At 37.7% G+C, this 17,665-nt stretch overlaps 1 protein-coding gene across 3 annotated transcripts in view; it reads right to left on the reverse strand.

Annotated features, from left to right (window-relative positions):
- Window positions 1-17,665, reverse strand: part of STK4 (serine/threonine kinase 4) — a 117,471-nt gene that overhangs the window by 84,671 nt on the left and 15,135 nt on the right. For all 3 annotated transcript variants that reach the window (XM_055266387.2, XM_055266389.2, XM_055266388.2), the window contains 4 exons: window positions 17,112-17,226; window positions 11,733-11,897; window positions 3,595-3,762; window positions 1,552-1,689 (listed from right to left, as the gene is read on the reverse strand). In XM_055266387.2, coding sequence (XP_055122362.2) covers window positions 1,552-1,689; window positions 3,595-3,762; window positions 11,733-11,897; window positions 17,112-17,226 — 586 coding nt within the window. The remainder of the gene's footprint in view (window positions 1-1,551; window positions 1,690-3,594; window positions 3,763-11,732; window positions 11,898-17,111; window positions 17,227-17,665) is intronic.

A 17,665-nucleotide genomic window follows, 5' to 3' on the forward strand; every position in this document is an offset into this window, starting at 1 on the left:
GCCTGCCTCAGCCTCCCAAAGTGCTGGGATTACAGGCATGAGCCACTGCACCTAGCTAGTTTCTGATTTTCTTACAGCTCTTGTATCTAAACTCATTCATGAAGCCAGGCACAGGTATCTATTTCATTATGCCTGCAAACTGGGTCAGGCTGAAGTATCCGCACGTTGAAAGCCATATTATTTCATTACAAATTATCTTTACTTTTCTCCATCACATCATAGACAATATTGATTCCTTTTAAATTATGGGCATAAAAAGGTTTTATTATATGTGAGTTTCATTCCAGAAAAATAATGAGAGTTTTTAAATATATATGTTGGTTATTAAAAGGGGGCACTGAGTCTGAAATGGGTCTGAAATGGCTGCAAACGGTTGGCCCAGCCCAATTATAATAGCTGATATTTATCACATTCATACCATACTGTCTTCAATACATGTGAATATTGTTCAAAGTAACACACATTATATCATTTAATCATCACAACACATGAGGCAGGTACTATATCCCCATTTGATAGATCACAAAACTAAAAGAACAGAGAGGTTAAGTTACTTGCTCAAGATCACAAAGCTAGTAAATTGGGAGCCAGGATTCAAACCTGGGCAATCTGACCAGGATCCAAGCTCCTAACCACTAAGCGTACTGCCTGCCACATCCCACCTGTCCTTCAAGGACCAGGCCTAGAAGCTACCTCCTCCAGGAAAGCACTTTTTGCATCTCCAGTCCAAAGAGGCCTTCTCCCACCCTGAACTACAACAGTACCCACCACTGATCTTAATTCTTTGTCACACTTGGGTAGACTTGATGGTACCCCTACTTTGGAATAAAAAAGGCTCAAGTTCTAATATTGACTGTGCTATTTACCAGCTGAGTGACCCGAAATGAGTAAACCTCCCTAAGCTTCTATTTTTTCATCTATAATACTGAAATAATACCCACCCTTCACAGGGTCTATGTGATGATTAAATGGCACATGTGCAAAGCATGTGGCACACAGCAGGTACTCACTAAATGTCAGTTCCCTTTCTCTAATCCCATACTGCCCTGTATTTTCTTGCATTATTGTCTTGTTCGATGATTTAACATTCTTTTCTACTCAAATAGATTCAAACCTCCCTAGAGGTAGGGAATGTCTTAAACTTCTTTTACTTTGTTTTTTGAGATAGCGTCTCACTCTGTTGCTCAGGCTGGAATGCAGCAGCGCAATCATGCCTCACTGCGGCCTCAACCTCCTGGGATCAAGAGATTCTCCCACCTCCCACCTCAGCCTTCCAGGTAGCTGGAACTACAGGCATATGCCACCACACCTGGCTAATTTTTTGCATTCTTTTTGTAGAGACATGGTTTCACCATGCTGGCTGGCCTCAAACTCCTGGACTCAAGCAATATACCTGCCTCAGCCTCCCAAAGTGCTAGGATTACAGGCGTGAGCCACTGCACCCAGCCTGCCTCATACTTCTTTACTACTTCCACGTAGGTGACCTCATGGCATCTTTTGGTCAGCATGTAAATGAAATTGAGCGAGGCGGCGTCACAGGGTGATTCATACCTGCAGGAGCTGAGTGGCTGTGGCTCTCTGCTCAGGGCTCTTTACAAGACACTGTTTCACAAAATCTGTAAAGTTATCTGACCATAGCTCTGGTTTTCGGAATGTGGGAGGAGGATTTGTAGGAATCATGAAGATTGCCTGGTTAGAACAAACAAACAAACAAAAAGATAAGGTAAAATAAAAGTAATGCTCCAATAAAAAATACATCTGGAATTACATTTGAAGCTTAGTAAATGATTTTTCACTTATCCACTGAGAAGCTCACCCAAATTCCAACAAAAGTCTAAGCATCTGATGGCTAAAGAACCTGATGTATCTCCCTCTCTCCTTTTCCCTCTCTCATATATGGGTCTTGTTCCCTAAACCTCACAACATCAATCAAGCTTTTTTATTTTTATTATTTTGGTAACCACAGTACATTGCCTTTCAAAGTAGAAAGGCGAGTCCTAAGAGTATCTACATCCTAAAGATAACCTTGGTCCCATAGTTGTCAAGTTTCCCTGCCTCTTAAAAGTTATTACCACCCCCAGATGTCAGCAGCAACTACACAATAAGGTCATCAACTGGAAGTCCCAAAAATCACAATGGGGTCATTAACTTCCAAACTAAGCTAAATCAACATATATGTGCTGGGGAAAAATTAAAAATTGGCCCACTATGTTGCAGTTACATTCTACTATGTCCAAAAATAAGACTTTTATTAAATTTCCAATTTTGAAAAAGCCATGTTTTTTGAAAAGTAAAACACTATACAAATAAGCAACTTAAATTATATTCTTTATATCTAAAATTGTAACTAGTAAATCTCCTCACTCCTTCTCCCAAAAAAGAGGTAGGACTTATCTTGGGAACATGAATTTTTATGTCTTTTAATAGGAGAATTAATTAATCAGAGAAGAGGAAGAACTGGGGTGAGGAAGGATGGAAAGGACCACAGAGCCCCTGAGGAAGGCAGGGTTGGCAGGGGGGTGTATTACAACAATGCTGTAATGAAGGGTTGTGGGACAGTTAAGCCTGGGAACTGCTTAGGGTGTCAGCACTGGAAGAGCTTCACCGGAGATGCATTCTATGGTCCCTTAACATTCTAGAAGGAGGTAGAGGTTGGAGAGTACACAGCCTCCAGATGAAGAGAATCTGGGGATCTACAAACCAGAACTTACAAATTCAAACACCTATAGGGGCCAGGTAGAAGAAAGACAAAAAATGAACAAGGCTGGGTTTCAGTGATATGCGTTCAAAAATACAGTTTGCTGTCTTCTTAACACTATTATAAGAAAAACATTAGAGAAACACTGTAATAAGTGGCAGCTAATACTTGGTGACACAACAGGGAATCATGGAGACTGATAAAGTAGAAAGTTCATACTCTGTATAAAGGAGACAACCACTACTCAGCCCTAGTGAATGTTGACATGTTAAAATGTGGTTGTCTAAACTATTCAGTGAGTGAGTGAGAGAGAGAGAGTAGCACAAATCAAACTAAACATTTCTATGGCCTATGTCCTGCCAGAGGGCTATCAATACACAACCTCTGGAATGGAGAGGGGTGGAACACACTTAAATTAATTAATGACTACAACTAGAGTCAGTAGAGGTGTATCATCTATACTGACACTTAGGAATTACACATAATTCATTTATTGTTTGCAACCTAATCAAGTAAGCCATTGAACTAACTTTTTTTTTTTTTTTTTTTGAAACAGAGTCTCACTCTCTCTCCCAGGCTAGAGCACAGTGTCACGATCTCGGCTCACTGCAACCTCTGCCTCCGGAGTTCAAGCGATTCTCATGCCTCAGCCTCCCAAGCAGCTGGGATTACAGGCACACACCACCACACCCAGCTAATTTTTGTATTTTTAGTAGAGACAGAGTTCACCATGTTGGCCAGGCCAGTCTCGAACTCCTGACCTCTGGTGATCCATCCACCTCAGCCTCCCAAAGTGCTGGGATTACAGGTGTGAGTCACAACACCTGGCTTGAACTTAACTGTTTAATGATGATCAGTAACTAACCACCCCACTGGCTTTCTATCCACTTCCTCACCCTCATTGGATGGATATCGGCATAAGGGGGCTTTCCTTCAGCCATTTCTATGGCAGTTATTCCCAGGGACCAGATGTCTGCTACACAGTTGTATCCAATTTCCTGAATCACTTCTGGAGCCATCCAAAATGGTGTTCCTATCACTGTATTCCGCTTGGCCATGGTATCCTAAAATAGAAAGGGAGAGAGACCGACACTAAGCTTACAACTACTAAGATGTCCACAGAGGAAGTCTACAGAAAAAAAAAAGAAGAAAAAAAAAAAACTACTGAGAAAAAGAGGCTTTTCCAACAATAAAAAAATGCCTTGCACTTGAAATACACATAAAAACCATACTCTGAGCATGATCAAGCAGGCATAGAAGAAATTCAAATGACAAAGAAACACAAAAAGATTCTCAATCAATTATTAAAACACAAACTAAGATTGACAAAAAATTTTAAATTAATAATTAATGCTGATAATAGCATAGAAAATCAGGCACTGAAATAAAATGTTACTGTAGTATAAATTGGTACATTTTAATACATAAGCTGGCAATATTTATTCAACTTTTAAATATTCATATCCTTTGATCCAAATCTATTTCTTGAAATCTATCTTATGTTCAAGTATTTCAAACTATATGCACAAAGATTGTAGAAATGTCTGTAATGGGGGAGATGAGGCGGAAAAGGAAACAACTCAAATGATCATCAAAAGATAGTAAGTTAAATATAATAAATAACCATATACTGAAATATCACATTAAAAAGAAAAAAAAATGAAGATATATACCTTTTCCTAGCATGAAAAAAATGCACAACATACACTACAAAGCAAAAGTTGTACAATTATATATAATATAGCCCTGTTTTTGTAAAAGGAAAATACATATAATAATGATCATAACAATAATAAAACAATAACCAATAATAAGAAATGTTGTTATATCATAGCACAAAAAATCTGGAGTAATACACACCAAACTATTAATTATATCTAGCAGGCAGAATCACTAAAGATTTTAACTGTCTTTCCTGTATACATCTGTAACATTCTGAAGGTTTACATGAGTATACATATGCAATAAAAAAATTTAAAACTCGATATATAAAAAATAATATACAAAATACCTTAGTTTGTGGCCTAAAGAAGAAAATGTGGATATGGTACACATTATAGCAAATAACCATTTGCATACTTTCTCAGGATGGCATGGCCCTACTGAAACAGAACCTCCCTACAGTTCCTATGCTTTAGCAAAAGAAGGATTTTTTTTTTTTTTTTTTTTTTTTTTTTTGAGAAAGAGTTTTGATCTTCTGCCCAGGCTGGAGTGAAGAGGCACAATCTCGGTTCACTGCAACCTCCACCCCCAGGGTTCAAGCGACTCTCCTAACTCAGCCTCCCAAGTAGCTGGGACTACAGGCGCCCACCACCATGCCCGACTAATTTTTGTATTTTTAGTAGCGACAAGGTCTCGCCACATTGGCCAGGCTGGTCTCGAACTCCTGACCTCAGGTGATCCACCTGCCTCAGCCTCCCAAAGTGCTGGGATTACAGGCATGAGCCACAATGCCCAGCAAAAGAAGAATTTTTAAACAGAACTGAATATGAAAAAGGACTTCCAATCATCATCACTGATATTCCTTCTGAAATGCCTGTGATTTAGGTTACGCCAGTCAGAAGCAAATGACATGTCATTTAAATCAATCTCATTGTCAGTCCTATGTAAAAAACTAACACAGGAACTAACTTACTGCTTAGTCATTTCCTTAGCTCTGAAACTTCAAATTTGCAAGGGTGTTTTCAAATGGTGGTAGTCAAAATTGTTTTCACTGGATTATTTCAATTAGAAATGGTTACTTGGATAGCTAGAAAGTTTTTGGAAATTAATAAGAGCAATGAGTGTACACTAACCCCACTTAGATTTGTATTATAAAGTTATATTAGTAAAACAGCATAGCAATAAAAAATATAAAGTCCAGAAGTTGACTATGGCATATGTGTATATGTATGTGTGTGTGTGTGTACATATATATCATATATATGTATATATAATAACCTGTTATATATACCACATATACATGATATGATTAAAATGTCATTTAAAATCAGCAAGCAAAGAATAGATTATGGAAAAAAAAAGCACTGGGAATCTAGTTAGTCATTTATAGAACTCTACACTTAAATGCCTACCTTATACTTTCACCAAAGTAAGTTCAAATAAGTTGAAATTTTAAACATAAAAAACAAAGCCCAAAGAACACTTTTAAAAAGTATATTAGACAGCCAGGCACAGTGGCTCACGCCTATAATCCCAGCACTTTGGGAGGCAGAGGTGGGCAGATTGCATGGGCTCAGGAGTTCGAAACCAGCCTGGGAAACATAGCGAAATCCCGTCTCTACTAAAAGTACAAAAAATTAGCCAGGTGTGGTAGCAGGCACCTATAATCTCAGCTACTCAGGAGGCCGATGCACAAGCATCACTTGAACCTGGGAGGCGAAGGTTACAGTGAGCCGAGATTGCACTACTGTCCTCTAGCCTGGGTGACAGAGCGACACTGTCTCCAAAAAAAAAAAAAAAAAAGTACATTAGCCAGGCATGGTGGCACACGCCTGTAGTCCTAGCTATTTGGGAGGCTAAGGTAGGAGGATCACTTGAGCCCAGAAGTTCAAGATTACAGTGAGCTATGATCATGCCACTGCACTCCAGCCTGAGCAACAGAGCAGGTGTGCTGGCTCATACTTCTAATCCCACTACTTTGGGAGGCAGAGGCAGGAGTTCCAGACCAGCCTGGTAAAATAGGGAGAGCCTATCTCCACAAAAAATGTTAAAACTTTAACTGGGCGAAGTGGCACACACCTGTAGTCCTAGCTATTTGGGAGCCTGAAGCAAGAGGATTGCTTGAGCCCAGGAGTTTGAGGCCACAATGAGCCACGATCATGCCACTGTACTCCAGCCTGGGTGCCCGGGCAAGACCTTGTCTCAAAAAAAATAAAATAATAAAAAATAAAAAAAAAACATAGATTAACTGTTCTATAATGTTAAGGAGAAAAGGGTTTTTTAAGCATGACATTAAAGACAGAAACCATAAGATAAAAGGTAGATGGATTTTTCTATATAAAATTTGGAAACTTATGTAGTATTTTTTAAAAAGCCATAATCAAAATTAAAAGACAACTAGTAAACTAGAAGATATTTCAGCATATACAAAAAAGGAGTAATAATTTTAACATAAATTTTTTTAGTTTATCTTTTTAAATAGATTTATTTAAAAGATGCAACACTCAGCCAGGCACAATGGCTCAAACCTGTAATCCCAGGACTTTGGCATGCCAAGGGGGGCAGATTGCTTGAGCTCAGGAGTTTGAGACCAGCCTGGGCAACATGGTGAAACTATATCTCTACAAAAACTACTAAAAATTAGCTGGGGGTGGTGGTGTGCATCTGTAGTCCCAGCTACCCAGGAGGCCAAGGTGGGGGGATCACCTGAGCCTGGTGGTTGAGGCTGCAGTGAGCCGTTATTGTGCCACTGCACTCCAGGCTGGGTGACACAGCAAGACCCTGTCTCCCAAAAAAAAAGGAAAACTGACACACACAAAAATGAACATTTACAAATGAATTGTTATAAATGGCCAATAATCAAATGCAAAAATATGTGAACTGCTTTGAGAAATAGCAGGGAAGATACAAGTTACCGCCCATTCAGCATTAGCAAATATGAGGGGAAAAGAGCACATTTATATACTGAAGTTGGAAACTGAAATTGTTCACTTCTAGAAGAAATTCAGCACTATGCATCAAAAGCACTTTGCCAATATACATTCACATATTTTCTGACCCAGATTCCAATGTAAATAAATTATCCTAAGGATTTACTCAAGGAAATGCTGCAAAATTTAGTTGCAAGAATGTTAATCACAGAGTTTATGTTTATAGTGGTGGGAAAACTCTAAGCAACCTTAATGGGCACCCAACATCCAACTGTAGGGAAAGAGTTAAATAAATCATGCTATATCCATACAATGAAATACCCATGTTGCCACCAGAAATAATATTAGAGTCTTGGGTAAAGATGACAGCTTGAGCAAATACATTTTACTTTCACTATCTCTCAAAACTCACTCAAAAAGATACTAAAAGGATTGTTTTTTAAGAGTAAATCTACAAGAATAAAAAAACAAAGGGGAAAACAATCACAGCCACAAAATTTTAAAAGCTGGAGAGCAGATGGCCCAATAGTAACTAACTGAACAGACTATAAGATGGAATCCTCAGTCAGTCGCCAGGAAAACTAGGAAACAATCTGATTTTAACACCAACCCCTCCAAAAGGCTTAGAAATTGGTGGCATCAGGTAGAGAAAAGAGGGGTGAAAATCGACGTCCAAATAGGAAGCCTGGGTTGAAAGAGTTAAGCAGCAGCTAAGCACCCTAAACCCTCCTCTCCCAACTAGTGGGCTTCCCTTGCCCCACCCTGGCATTAGACTGGAGGTGTATTCTCTGGGGAGTGAAACCGAGGATCTCTAGACTATAGAGAGTGTGGGTGGTGTTGTGAATCAGGAACATTAAATGAGCATTAACATGCTAACAATCCCCACTGCCACCACCGCCACCACTTCCCAGAAGGCTGCCAACAAGGCCTACAGCCTCTAGACAAGAGACGGGAAAGGGGCCTAAACTTGGTAGTACTGGAGGTTTCACAACCAAACAGCCAAGTCAGATCATCTTATACTACAGTTTCAGTTTATTTTAGTGAAAGAAAAAAAATCTCATTTTTTTTAACAAAACAACATACATGTTCACAGTTAATTAAAGAATAAAACAAAAACACAAGTCCAGCAAGGTGCCAGGGCACAAGATAATATACAAAAATCAATTGTATGTTACACTAGCAATGAACAATCTGAAAATAAGGCAAATCCATTTAAAATAGCATCGAAAAGTACAACCTACTTAGGAATGAATTTAACCAAATACATGCAAAACTTGTACACTGCAAATTATAAAACATTGCTAAAAGAATTAAAGAAAATCTAAATAAATGGAAAGACAGCTTATGTTCATAGATCAGAAGACAATATTGCCAAAATGGCAGTATTTTCAAGCTGATTTAAGATTCAAAATAATGTCTACCAAAATCCCAATGGCCTTTTCTGCAGAAATTGACAAGCTGATCCTAAAATTTATGTGGAAATACAAGGGACCCAGAATAGCCAAAACAATCTTGAAATAGAAGGACAAAGTTGGAACACTCACACTTAACCAATTTCAAAACTTACTTCAAACTTACAGTAATCAAGACAGCATAGAACTGGTACAAGGACAGGCATATAGGTCAATGGAATAGAATTGAAGGCATAGAAATAAACTCATACATTTCAACAAAGAAAAACAGTCTTTTCAACAAATGTTGGAACAACTACGTATCAACATGTAAAAGAATGAAACTGGATGCCTATCTCACACCATGAAAACTAACTCAAAACAGATTACAGATCTAAATATAAGAGCTAGAACTATTAAACACTTCAAAGAAATCCTGCATTAGCTAATGATTTCTTAGATGTGACACCAGAAGCACAAGCAACAAAAGAAAAAAGAAACTAGACATGACCAAAATTTAAAAATGTTGTATTTCAAAGGACACCTTCAAGACAACCCACAGAATGAGAGAAAATATTTGCAAGTCATGTACATAAGAGACTTATATCTAAAATATATAAAGAACTCTTACAATTCAACAATAACAAGGTAAATAACCCAATTAAAAATGGGCAAAAGATTTAAATAGACATTTTCCCAGAGATACACAAATGTCCAATAAGCAGAAAAAATGACAGTCAACATCACTAGTCATTAGTAAAATGCAAATCAAGACCACAAAGAGATACTACCTCATACTCACTAGGATGGTTATAATCAAAAACACAAAAAAGAAAATGTTGGCAAGGATACAGAGAAGTTGGAATTCTCATACATCAGCAGGGAACACAAAATGGTGAGCCACTTTGGAAAACAGTTTGGCAGTTCCTTAAAAAATTAAACACAGAGTTACCATGTGACCCAGCAACTCTGTGTATCATATGAAAACAAAGGTTCACATAAAAACCTGTATATAAATTTCATAGTAGCATTATTCCTAACAGCCAAAAAGCAGAAACGATCTAAATATTCAACCAATGAATAAGTAAACAAAATGTGTTACAGCCATGACGGAATATTACTGAGCAATAAAAAGGAATGAAGAATTGATGCATGTTACAACACGGATGAACTCGAAAACATTATGTTAAACAAAAGAAGCCAGAAACAAAAGGGCACATTGTGTATGATTCTATTTATATGAAATATTCAGAATAGGCAAATCTATAGTGACAGAAAGTAGATTAGTGGTTGTCAAGGGCTCGGAGGAGAATAGGGACTAACAGCTAATGGGTACAGTTTATTTTGAGGATGATGAAAATGTTCTGGAATTAGACATTGGTGATAGCTGCACAATTTTGTGAATATACTAAACACTGAACTGTACACATTTAAAGGGGAGAAAAATTCTGCCAAGGCAGGCATTACAGCAATAAGAACACTGTAAGTCATTATTGGGTAATCAATCAATTACTAAAATTATTACTAAATGGAATGGATACTCATATATATATATAAACATATATATATATACACACACGTCTATATATATACACACATATATATACACACACATGTGTATATATATACGTGTATATATACACATATATACGTATATATACGTATATATATACACACACGTGTATATATATACACATATATATACATACACACGTGTATGTATATATACACATATATATACATACACATATATATACACATATATACACACATGTGTATATATATACACATATCTATACATACACATATATACACACATATACACACACACACACACACACACACACATATATACACACACATACATACACATTTTTTTTTTTTGAGATGGAGTCTCACTCTGTTGTCCAGGCTGGAATGCAGGGTGCAATGGCGTAATCTCCCAGGTTCAGCCTCCCAAGTAGCTGAGATTACAGGCATGCGCTACCATGTCCGGTTAATTTTTGTATTTTTAGTGGAGACGGGGTTTCACCATGTTGGCCAGGCTGGTCTTCAACTCCTAACCTCAAGTGATCCTCCCACCTTAGCCTCCAAAAGTGCTGGGATTACAGGCATGAGCCACTGCATCTGGCCAATATTATATTATTTTATAGACCATCAAAGGGTGTATTTTTTCAATTTGGTTTCCTGACTAAGACTGTGGTTTAGGTAATATTGTCTGGTACTGTTTACTTGTGTGTTAACAACAAAACTTTTTGGAGAGCCCACAAATCATAATACTGAATAAGGTTCTAATTTATTTTAAACATCAAAGCAATTTCTGTGCTGTTACAATACCTGAGGCTCCCTAACATGTCCCAGGCAAACTTATAATAAAAAAAAAATAAAAAAATAAAAACTGCACATAACACCAGTTCTAAACACACACTATATATATTCATTCTACCACCCAAGAAAACCACTTGATATGTAATATTTTTGCAAATTTTAGAGTATACCTGCCTAGAACTGTTTCTATTTTTCTACATATACTTTCATATATACTTATGTATTTTATAGAATCAAATAATTCTAGACTTCCTATTTTGAAAACAAGTTTTTTTTTTTCTTTTTTCACTTCCACGCACTAGTTAGGCAGGAGAAGAATCAAGAGACTGTATTCTGGACTCAAACGAAGAGAGTGTTTTCAGTACAGTAACTGCCAAGTACTACCTGGAAGTTGAATGAGATGATGTCATGTCTTAGTCAAGGAAAGCAGTTTGGACTTAATTTTTCTTCCTTTTATAAATATGGTGATGTAGTGCACTAATCTATCATTTCTTGTTTTACTTTTCATCTTTATAAAAGTTAAAGTTAAGCTATGTGACCTGAACCCCAGGAAAAGATCTAAAATAACCCACTGACTAGCTCTTTTGTAACTTATTGGCAGATTCTGTGATTTTTTACTAATACAATTAAGTCAAGTATTATATTTTAAAAATAGGCAAATAAAAGGAACTGCTTCTCAGGACAGAACTGAAAATTATCAATACAAGTAATATTTTTACTTACTGTAAGTTGACCTGCTACCCCAAAATCTGCAAGTTTTGCATGTCCTTCTGTATTTAGCAAAATATTTCCTGCCTTGATATCTCGGTGTATTTTTCTCATAAAATGAAGGTATTCAAGTCCCTTAAGAGTTGATTGTAATATTGTAGCTATTTCATCTTCTGTTAACTGAAATAAGAATAAGAAGTTCAAATTCTATCAGTTTACATCAGCGCATTAGAAAAAGGACAAAAAATCAGATCCAAACACCTTTCTTTAATATAAACAGATCTTATTCAACCTGTGAACAGCATTTGACTGCTTATACCAGATACACTGACCACTCCCAAGGCTATATTTCCATACCAGATCTCCCCTCAATCAGATTTATTTATCTCCAACTAGAATACCTAGCCAGCATCATAAGCATAACATGTCAAAATCAAACTCTATGTCTATCACCTTACCCCTCTCCCTCTGATCCATCCAACCTTCTACTTCTCCCACAGTCCTCCCTCTCTCAGTAAAAGGAAACTTTATTCTTTCAGTTGCTCTGGTCAAAAACCTTGAAGTCATCCTTGACTTTTCTCTATCTTCAAAATACTGTATATCCAAATACACTGTCTGTAATCACCATGGTCCAAGTCACCATTGTGTCCTGCCTGCACTATTCTCATAATCTCCTCACTGGCTTCTTTCCTTCTACTCTTGACACTCTACAATGTATTTTCCGCACAGAAGCTATAATTAAAATGTAAGCCAGAGTCAAAACCTACCAATGTCTTCCTAACTCACTTAAAACAAAAGTCAGTCCTTACCAAGGCTTTACATGATCTGGCTCCCAGCTACCTCTTTAACTTCATCTTCTACCACTTTCTACCTTGCTCAATCTGTTTCAACAAGGGCTTGCTTCCTTGCTGTTCCTCAAACACTCTAAGCACATTCCCCTTTCTGGGACTTTTCAACTGCCTATTCTCTTCCTCCTGATGTCTATCCAGTTTGCTTCCTCAGTTTGTAATCTGCCCAAATATCACCTCCTCAGAAGATGGAGAGGGCTTTCTTACTCCATTTCTAGCTCATACTCTATTCCCTTAAATTACCTTGTCACTGCAGTATACTACCATCTGACATATTACCCATTATTTATCTATGTATGTGATGTCATCCCTGTTAGAAACACAAGCTCCTACAAATGTCTGATTTGTTTACTTTTGTTTCCCTAATACCAATAAAGCCACCTGGCACACAGTAGGCACTGAAAAAAATATCTGTTGAACGATGATAAATAAATGAAAGTGAGAATGCTAAAAACTAGTATAGAATATCTGATCTGTCCAATATAGACTTTCTGCAGACCCAACACCAGTCCTAAACAAAATCTATCAACAAACTGTTACACAGTTCCCCTTCTGACAAACAACTCAGATGTGAAATGCAGTGTGCTCTGGTGCAAAAAATATAGGATTTGGGACTAGGAAGACATAGCTTTTACTCTTGGCTCTACTTTCATGTGACTTAAGGAAGTTACAGACCTTCTCTTAGCCTGTTTCCCAATCTATAAAGTAGGAATATAACTTTTCTTTAAGAGTGTCATAAAATCAATTAATATAAGATGTCATAATTTAACACCTCTAATATTATCAATCAATATTTAATAAGTGCCAGGTACTATGCTAATAATATGAAAAAAAGCCACGCACAGTGGCACATGCCTGTAATCTCAGCACTTTGGGAGGCCGAGGCAGACAGATCACTTGAGGCCAGGAGTTCAAGAGCAGCCTGGCCAACATGGTAAAACTCTGTCGCTATTAAAAATACGAAAATTAGCCAGGCGTGGTGGCAGGCGCCTGTAATCCAGCTACTCAGGAGGCTGAAGCAGGAGAATCACTTGAACCCGGGAGGTGGAGGTTGCAGTGAGCTGAGATCGTGTGCACTCCAGCCTGAGTGACACAGCCAGACTCTGTCTCAAAAATAAATAAATAAATAAATAAATAAATAAAGGCTAACCGTTACTAAGAGTTTAATCTATGCTAAGCACTATGTTTGTAATCTCATTTCATCCTTATAACAACTAAATGAGGTAGAGGAACTATTATTATCATCATCGTTTTATACATAATGAAGCTGAGGCACAGGCAAGTTAAGTCATTTATGCCAAAGGTCAGAGAGAAATGATGAAGCTTTCACTAAAGTCCAGGCAAACACTATTGGCAAGGTAGTAGGCTAGAGTCTGGGGTGCCTTCTATAGTGGAAGAGAACAAAGCTCATGACTTGACTTACCACCTCTTTATTCTAACCAGCTAAGTTAATCAGTTAAAGTAGCACTGCCTAATAGAAATCTAATGGGAACCACAAATATAATTTTTAATTTTCTAATAGCCACTTTGAAAAAGGAAACAAGCAGACGCAGTGGCTGGTGCTGTAATCCCAGCTACTCAGGAGGCTGAGGCAGGAGGATCACTTGAGCCCAGTAGTTCCAACATGCAGTGACCTATGATCACACCACTGCACTCCAGCCTGGGCAACAGAGCAAGACTCAATCTTAAAAAAAAAAAAAAGAAAAAAAGAAAAAAGAAAGAATTAATTTTGAAAATCTGCTTTACTTAACCATATTTATCCAAAATATTATCACTCCACCATGTCATCAATATGAAAAAATCAAAGATTTTTGTTTACAATTTTTTTGGCAACAATTCTTCAAACTCTGGTGTATAATTTATATTTACAGCATATCTCAGTTCAGACTAGCCACATTTTAAGTCCTTAATAACCACACGCAGCTAGTGGATATCATGGTGGACGGGGCAAAGTTATAACATTTGGCAAAATAACGTGTAGTAATTTAAAAATCAGCACTTAGGTCGGGCACGGTGGCTCACGCCTGTAATCCCAGCACTTCGGGAGGCCGAAGCAGGCAGATCACGAGGTCAGGAGATCGTGACCATCCTGGCTAATATGGTGAGACCCCGTCTCTACTAAAAATACACAAAAAATTAGCCAGGCATGGTGGCGGGCGCCTATACTAGGGAGTACAGCTACTAGGGAGGCTGAGGCAGGAGAATGGCATGAACCTGGGAGGCGGAGCTTGCACTGAGCTGAGATCACACCACTGCACTCCAGCCTCGGCAACAGAGCAAGGAGACTGTCTCAAAAAAAAAAAAAAAAAACCAGCACTGAGTAATTAAGTTAAAATTTCTTAAATATAATAACCTACTATTACAATGGCAAAAAAAAAAAACCAAAAGTGCCATCAAAATTAATTTTGGACTGGTTTAAAATACCTGAAATAAATTGACTTAATGCTGCATATAAGAAGCCCTGAAGTCCAATGTTTAATTCAATAAATTATTCCAGTTTTGGAACTTCTTTACATATATCTTATGTTAGGATATTATTCCTAAAGAACTTGCTATTTGATTAAGCAAACACACTAATTCTGAATAATGTAAATTAAGAAGATAGTATATGAATAATCCAAAAGTTATAACTCAGTTTTAAAACATCCTCACCTTATAATTTGTGTAGCACCTCACAATTTACAAAGTACTTTTACATATTTAATTTTCCCAACTTTGCAAATATGTAATACAGATATTATTATTCTTATTTTTGTTATTAAGACAAAAAAACTACAGGCTAAGATTTTCCCTGCTTCTCCTCTTATCCACCCACAATCTACCCAGAAGTCAGAGTTATCTTTTTTATTTTTTGAAACAGAGTCTTGGTCTGCTGCCCAGGCTGCAGTGCAGTGGCGCAATCACAGCTCACAGCAGCCTTAACCTCCTGGGTTCAAGCAATCCTCCCACTTCAACCTCCATCACACCCCAAAAGTTAGCTGGGACTACAGGTGCAGGACACCACACTTGACAAATTTTTTTTTTTCTTTTTTTTTTTGTAGAGACGAGGTCTCACTATGTTGCCCAAGCTGGCCTCAAACTCCTAGACTGAAGTAATCCTCCGCCTCAGCCTCCCCAAGTGCTGGGATTACAGGCATGAGGTACCACACCCAGCCCCAGAGTTATCTTTCTAAAACATACATCAGATGACTTGCTCACTTGCTTAGAATCCAGCAATGGTTTCCTATAGTACCTGGGATAATATTCAAACCCATTCCCATGACCTACAATATCCAATACCATCAAGCCCTGCCCACCTGTCAAACCTCATCTCCTACAGCTTCTCCTTTGCCTATTCCCTTCTAGTCATGGTAGCCCTTCTATCACTCAGACATGCCAAACTCATTCCAGCCTCAAGGTCTTTGCACTCGTTACTGCCCACCTACAATGTTCCTTCAGGACTCTTAGCTCCTTTTTGTCATTTGAGTCTTCCTGTAAACGTCACCACTTCTGAGTGATCTTCCTCAACTATCTACTCTAAAACAGCCCACCAGTCTCCACAACTTTACCATCACTTCATCCTCATTCATTTTCTTCATAGTATATATCATTATTATATCTTTTCTATTAATAGTTACCATTAATTTGCTTTTGTTGCCCTATTCCAAAGTACACTACCATGACAGCAGAGTTGTCATCTGTTTTATTTACTATTAGATCCTTCAGGCCTAAAACAGTGTTCAAGAAATATTTACTGAATGAATACATAAAGAGATTAAGTAACTGAACCAGAACTAGAACCCATGACTCCTAGGTCTTACACTGGCAACCACAGTATCAGCAAATCATCTTTCATAAAGGGATTATTCTCTGATTAACAGGAAATAGAGGAAGTTAATCTGTGAACATGCTAGGTAGAAGCAGAAACCCAAATCCAAATCCAAATTTAAACATTTAAAATTCATTCTATAACCAAGATTTAACAGTCATTTTTTTCCCAGTAAGAAATAACCAAAGCATGCTAAAAATCACTGGACTAAATTGGTGTCGAAACTGCCACATTGCCAGGCATGGGGTGGGGGGGTCACACTTGTAATCCCAGCACTTTGGGAGGCCAAGGTGGGAAAATTGCTTGAGGCCAGGAGTTCGAAACCAGCCTGGGCAACATAGTGAGACCCCCGTCTCCACAAAAAAAAAAAAAAATTAAAAAACAAAACAGAACATTAGCTGGGCATGGTGGTACATGCCTGTAGTCCCAGCTACTCAGGAGCCTGAAGTGAGAAGATCACTGGAGCCCAGGAGGTAGAGCTATGACTGTAGTGAGCTATGACTGTGCCACTACACTCCAGCCTGGGTGACAGGGGACTCTTGTCTTTTTAAAAAAAAAAAAAAAAAAAAAAGCTCTCACACTTAGGAGACATAAAAGAATAAAGATGGAAAATAACCATGGAAAAGGGGAAATCTGACAGTCGTCTCTCTAGTAGGTGAATGCCCTGAAAAAGAGGCAGAGAAAAGAAGATGGCATAAGAAACTAGCTCAGTTGCATTGTTCTAGAAGGTAAACCTACCGTTTTATTTCGTAATCGAATGATATCAGATACAGAACCAGCCCCACAGTACTCCATAACGATCCATAAGTCTGTGTTCTTAAAATAACTGCCATAATATTTGACTACATGAGGGCTAGAGAGAGAGAGACAATACAAATTAATAAAATGGCCTTCAAACATCTCTTAATTCATGCTATTAAGTATATAAAAATTAATTCCTCATCCGGAAAGAACAATTATTCATAGTTAAGGATAAAATGGGCAACCTCTTGATAAGAATGCAAAATGGTATAGCTTTTCTGGAGGGTAATAAATCCCGAAAGTATAAAAAACACGGTGGATCCTTTAACCAGCATTTCTATGTCTACAATTTATCCTCAAAAAAGAATTATAAATGTTCAAAAAGTAATAGTTACCATCATAGCACTATTGACAAAAGTGGAAATTTAGATATCATCTAAATGTCCATCCAACATTAGGGAGTTTATTTAAGAAATAATGATACAGGGCCAGGTGCAGTGGCTCATGCTTGTAATCCCAACACTTTGGGAGGCCGATGCGGGCAGATTGCC

Source organism: Symphalangus syndactylus, chromosome 24 (genome assembly GCF_028878055.3).
Source record: "Symphalangus syndactylus isolate Jambi chromosome 24, NHGRI_mSymSyn1-v2.1_pri, whole genome shotgun sequence".
NCBI classification, from domain to species: Eukaryota; Metazoa; Chordata; class Mammalia; order Primates; family Hylobatidae; genus Symphalangus; species Symphalangus syndactylus.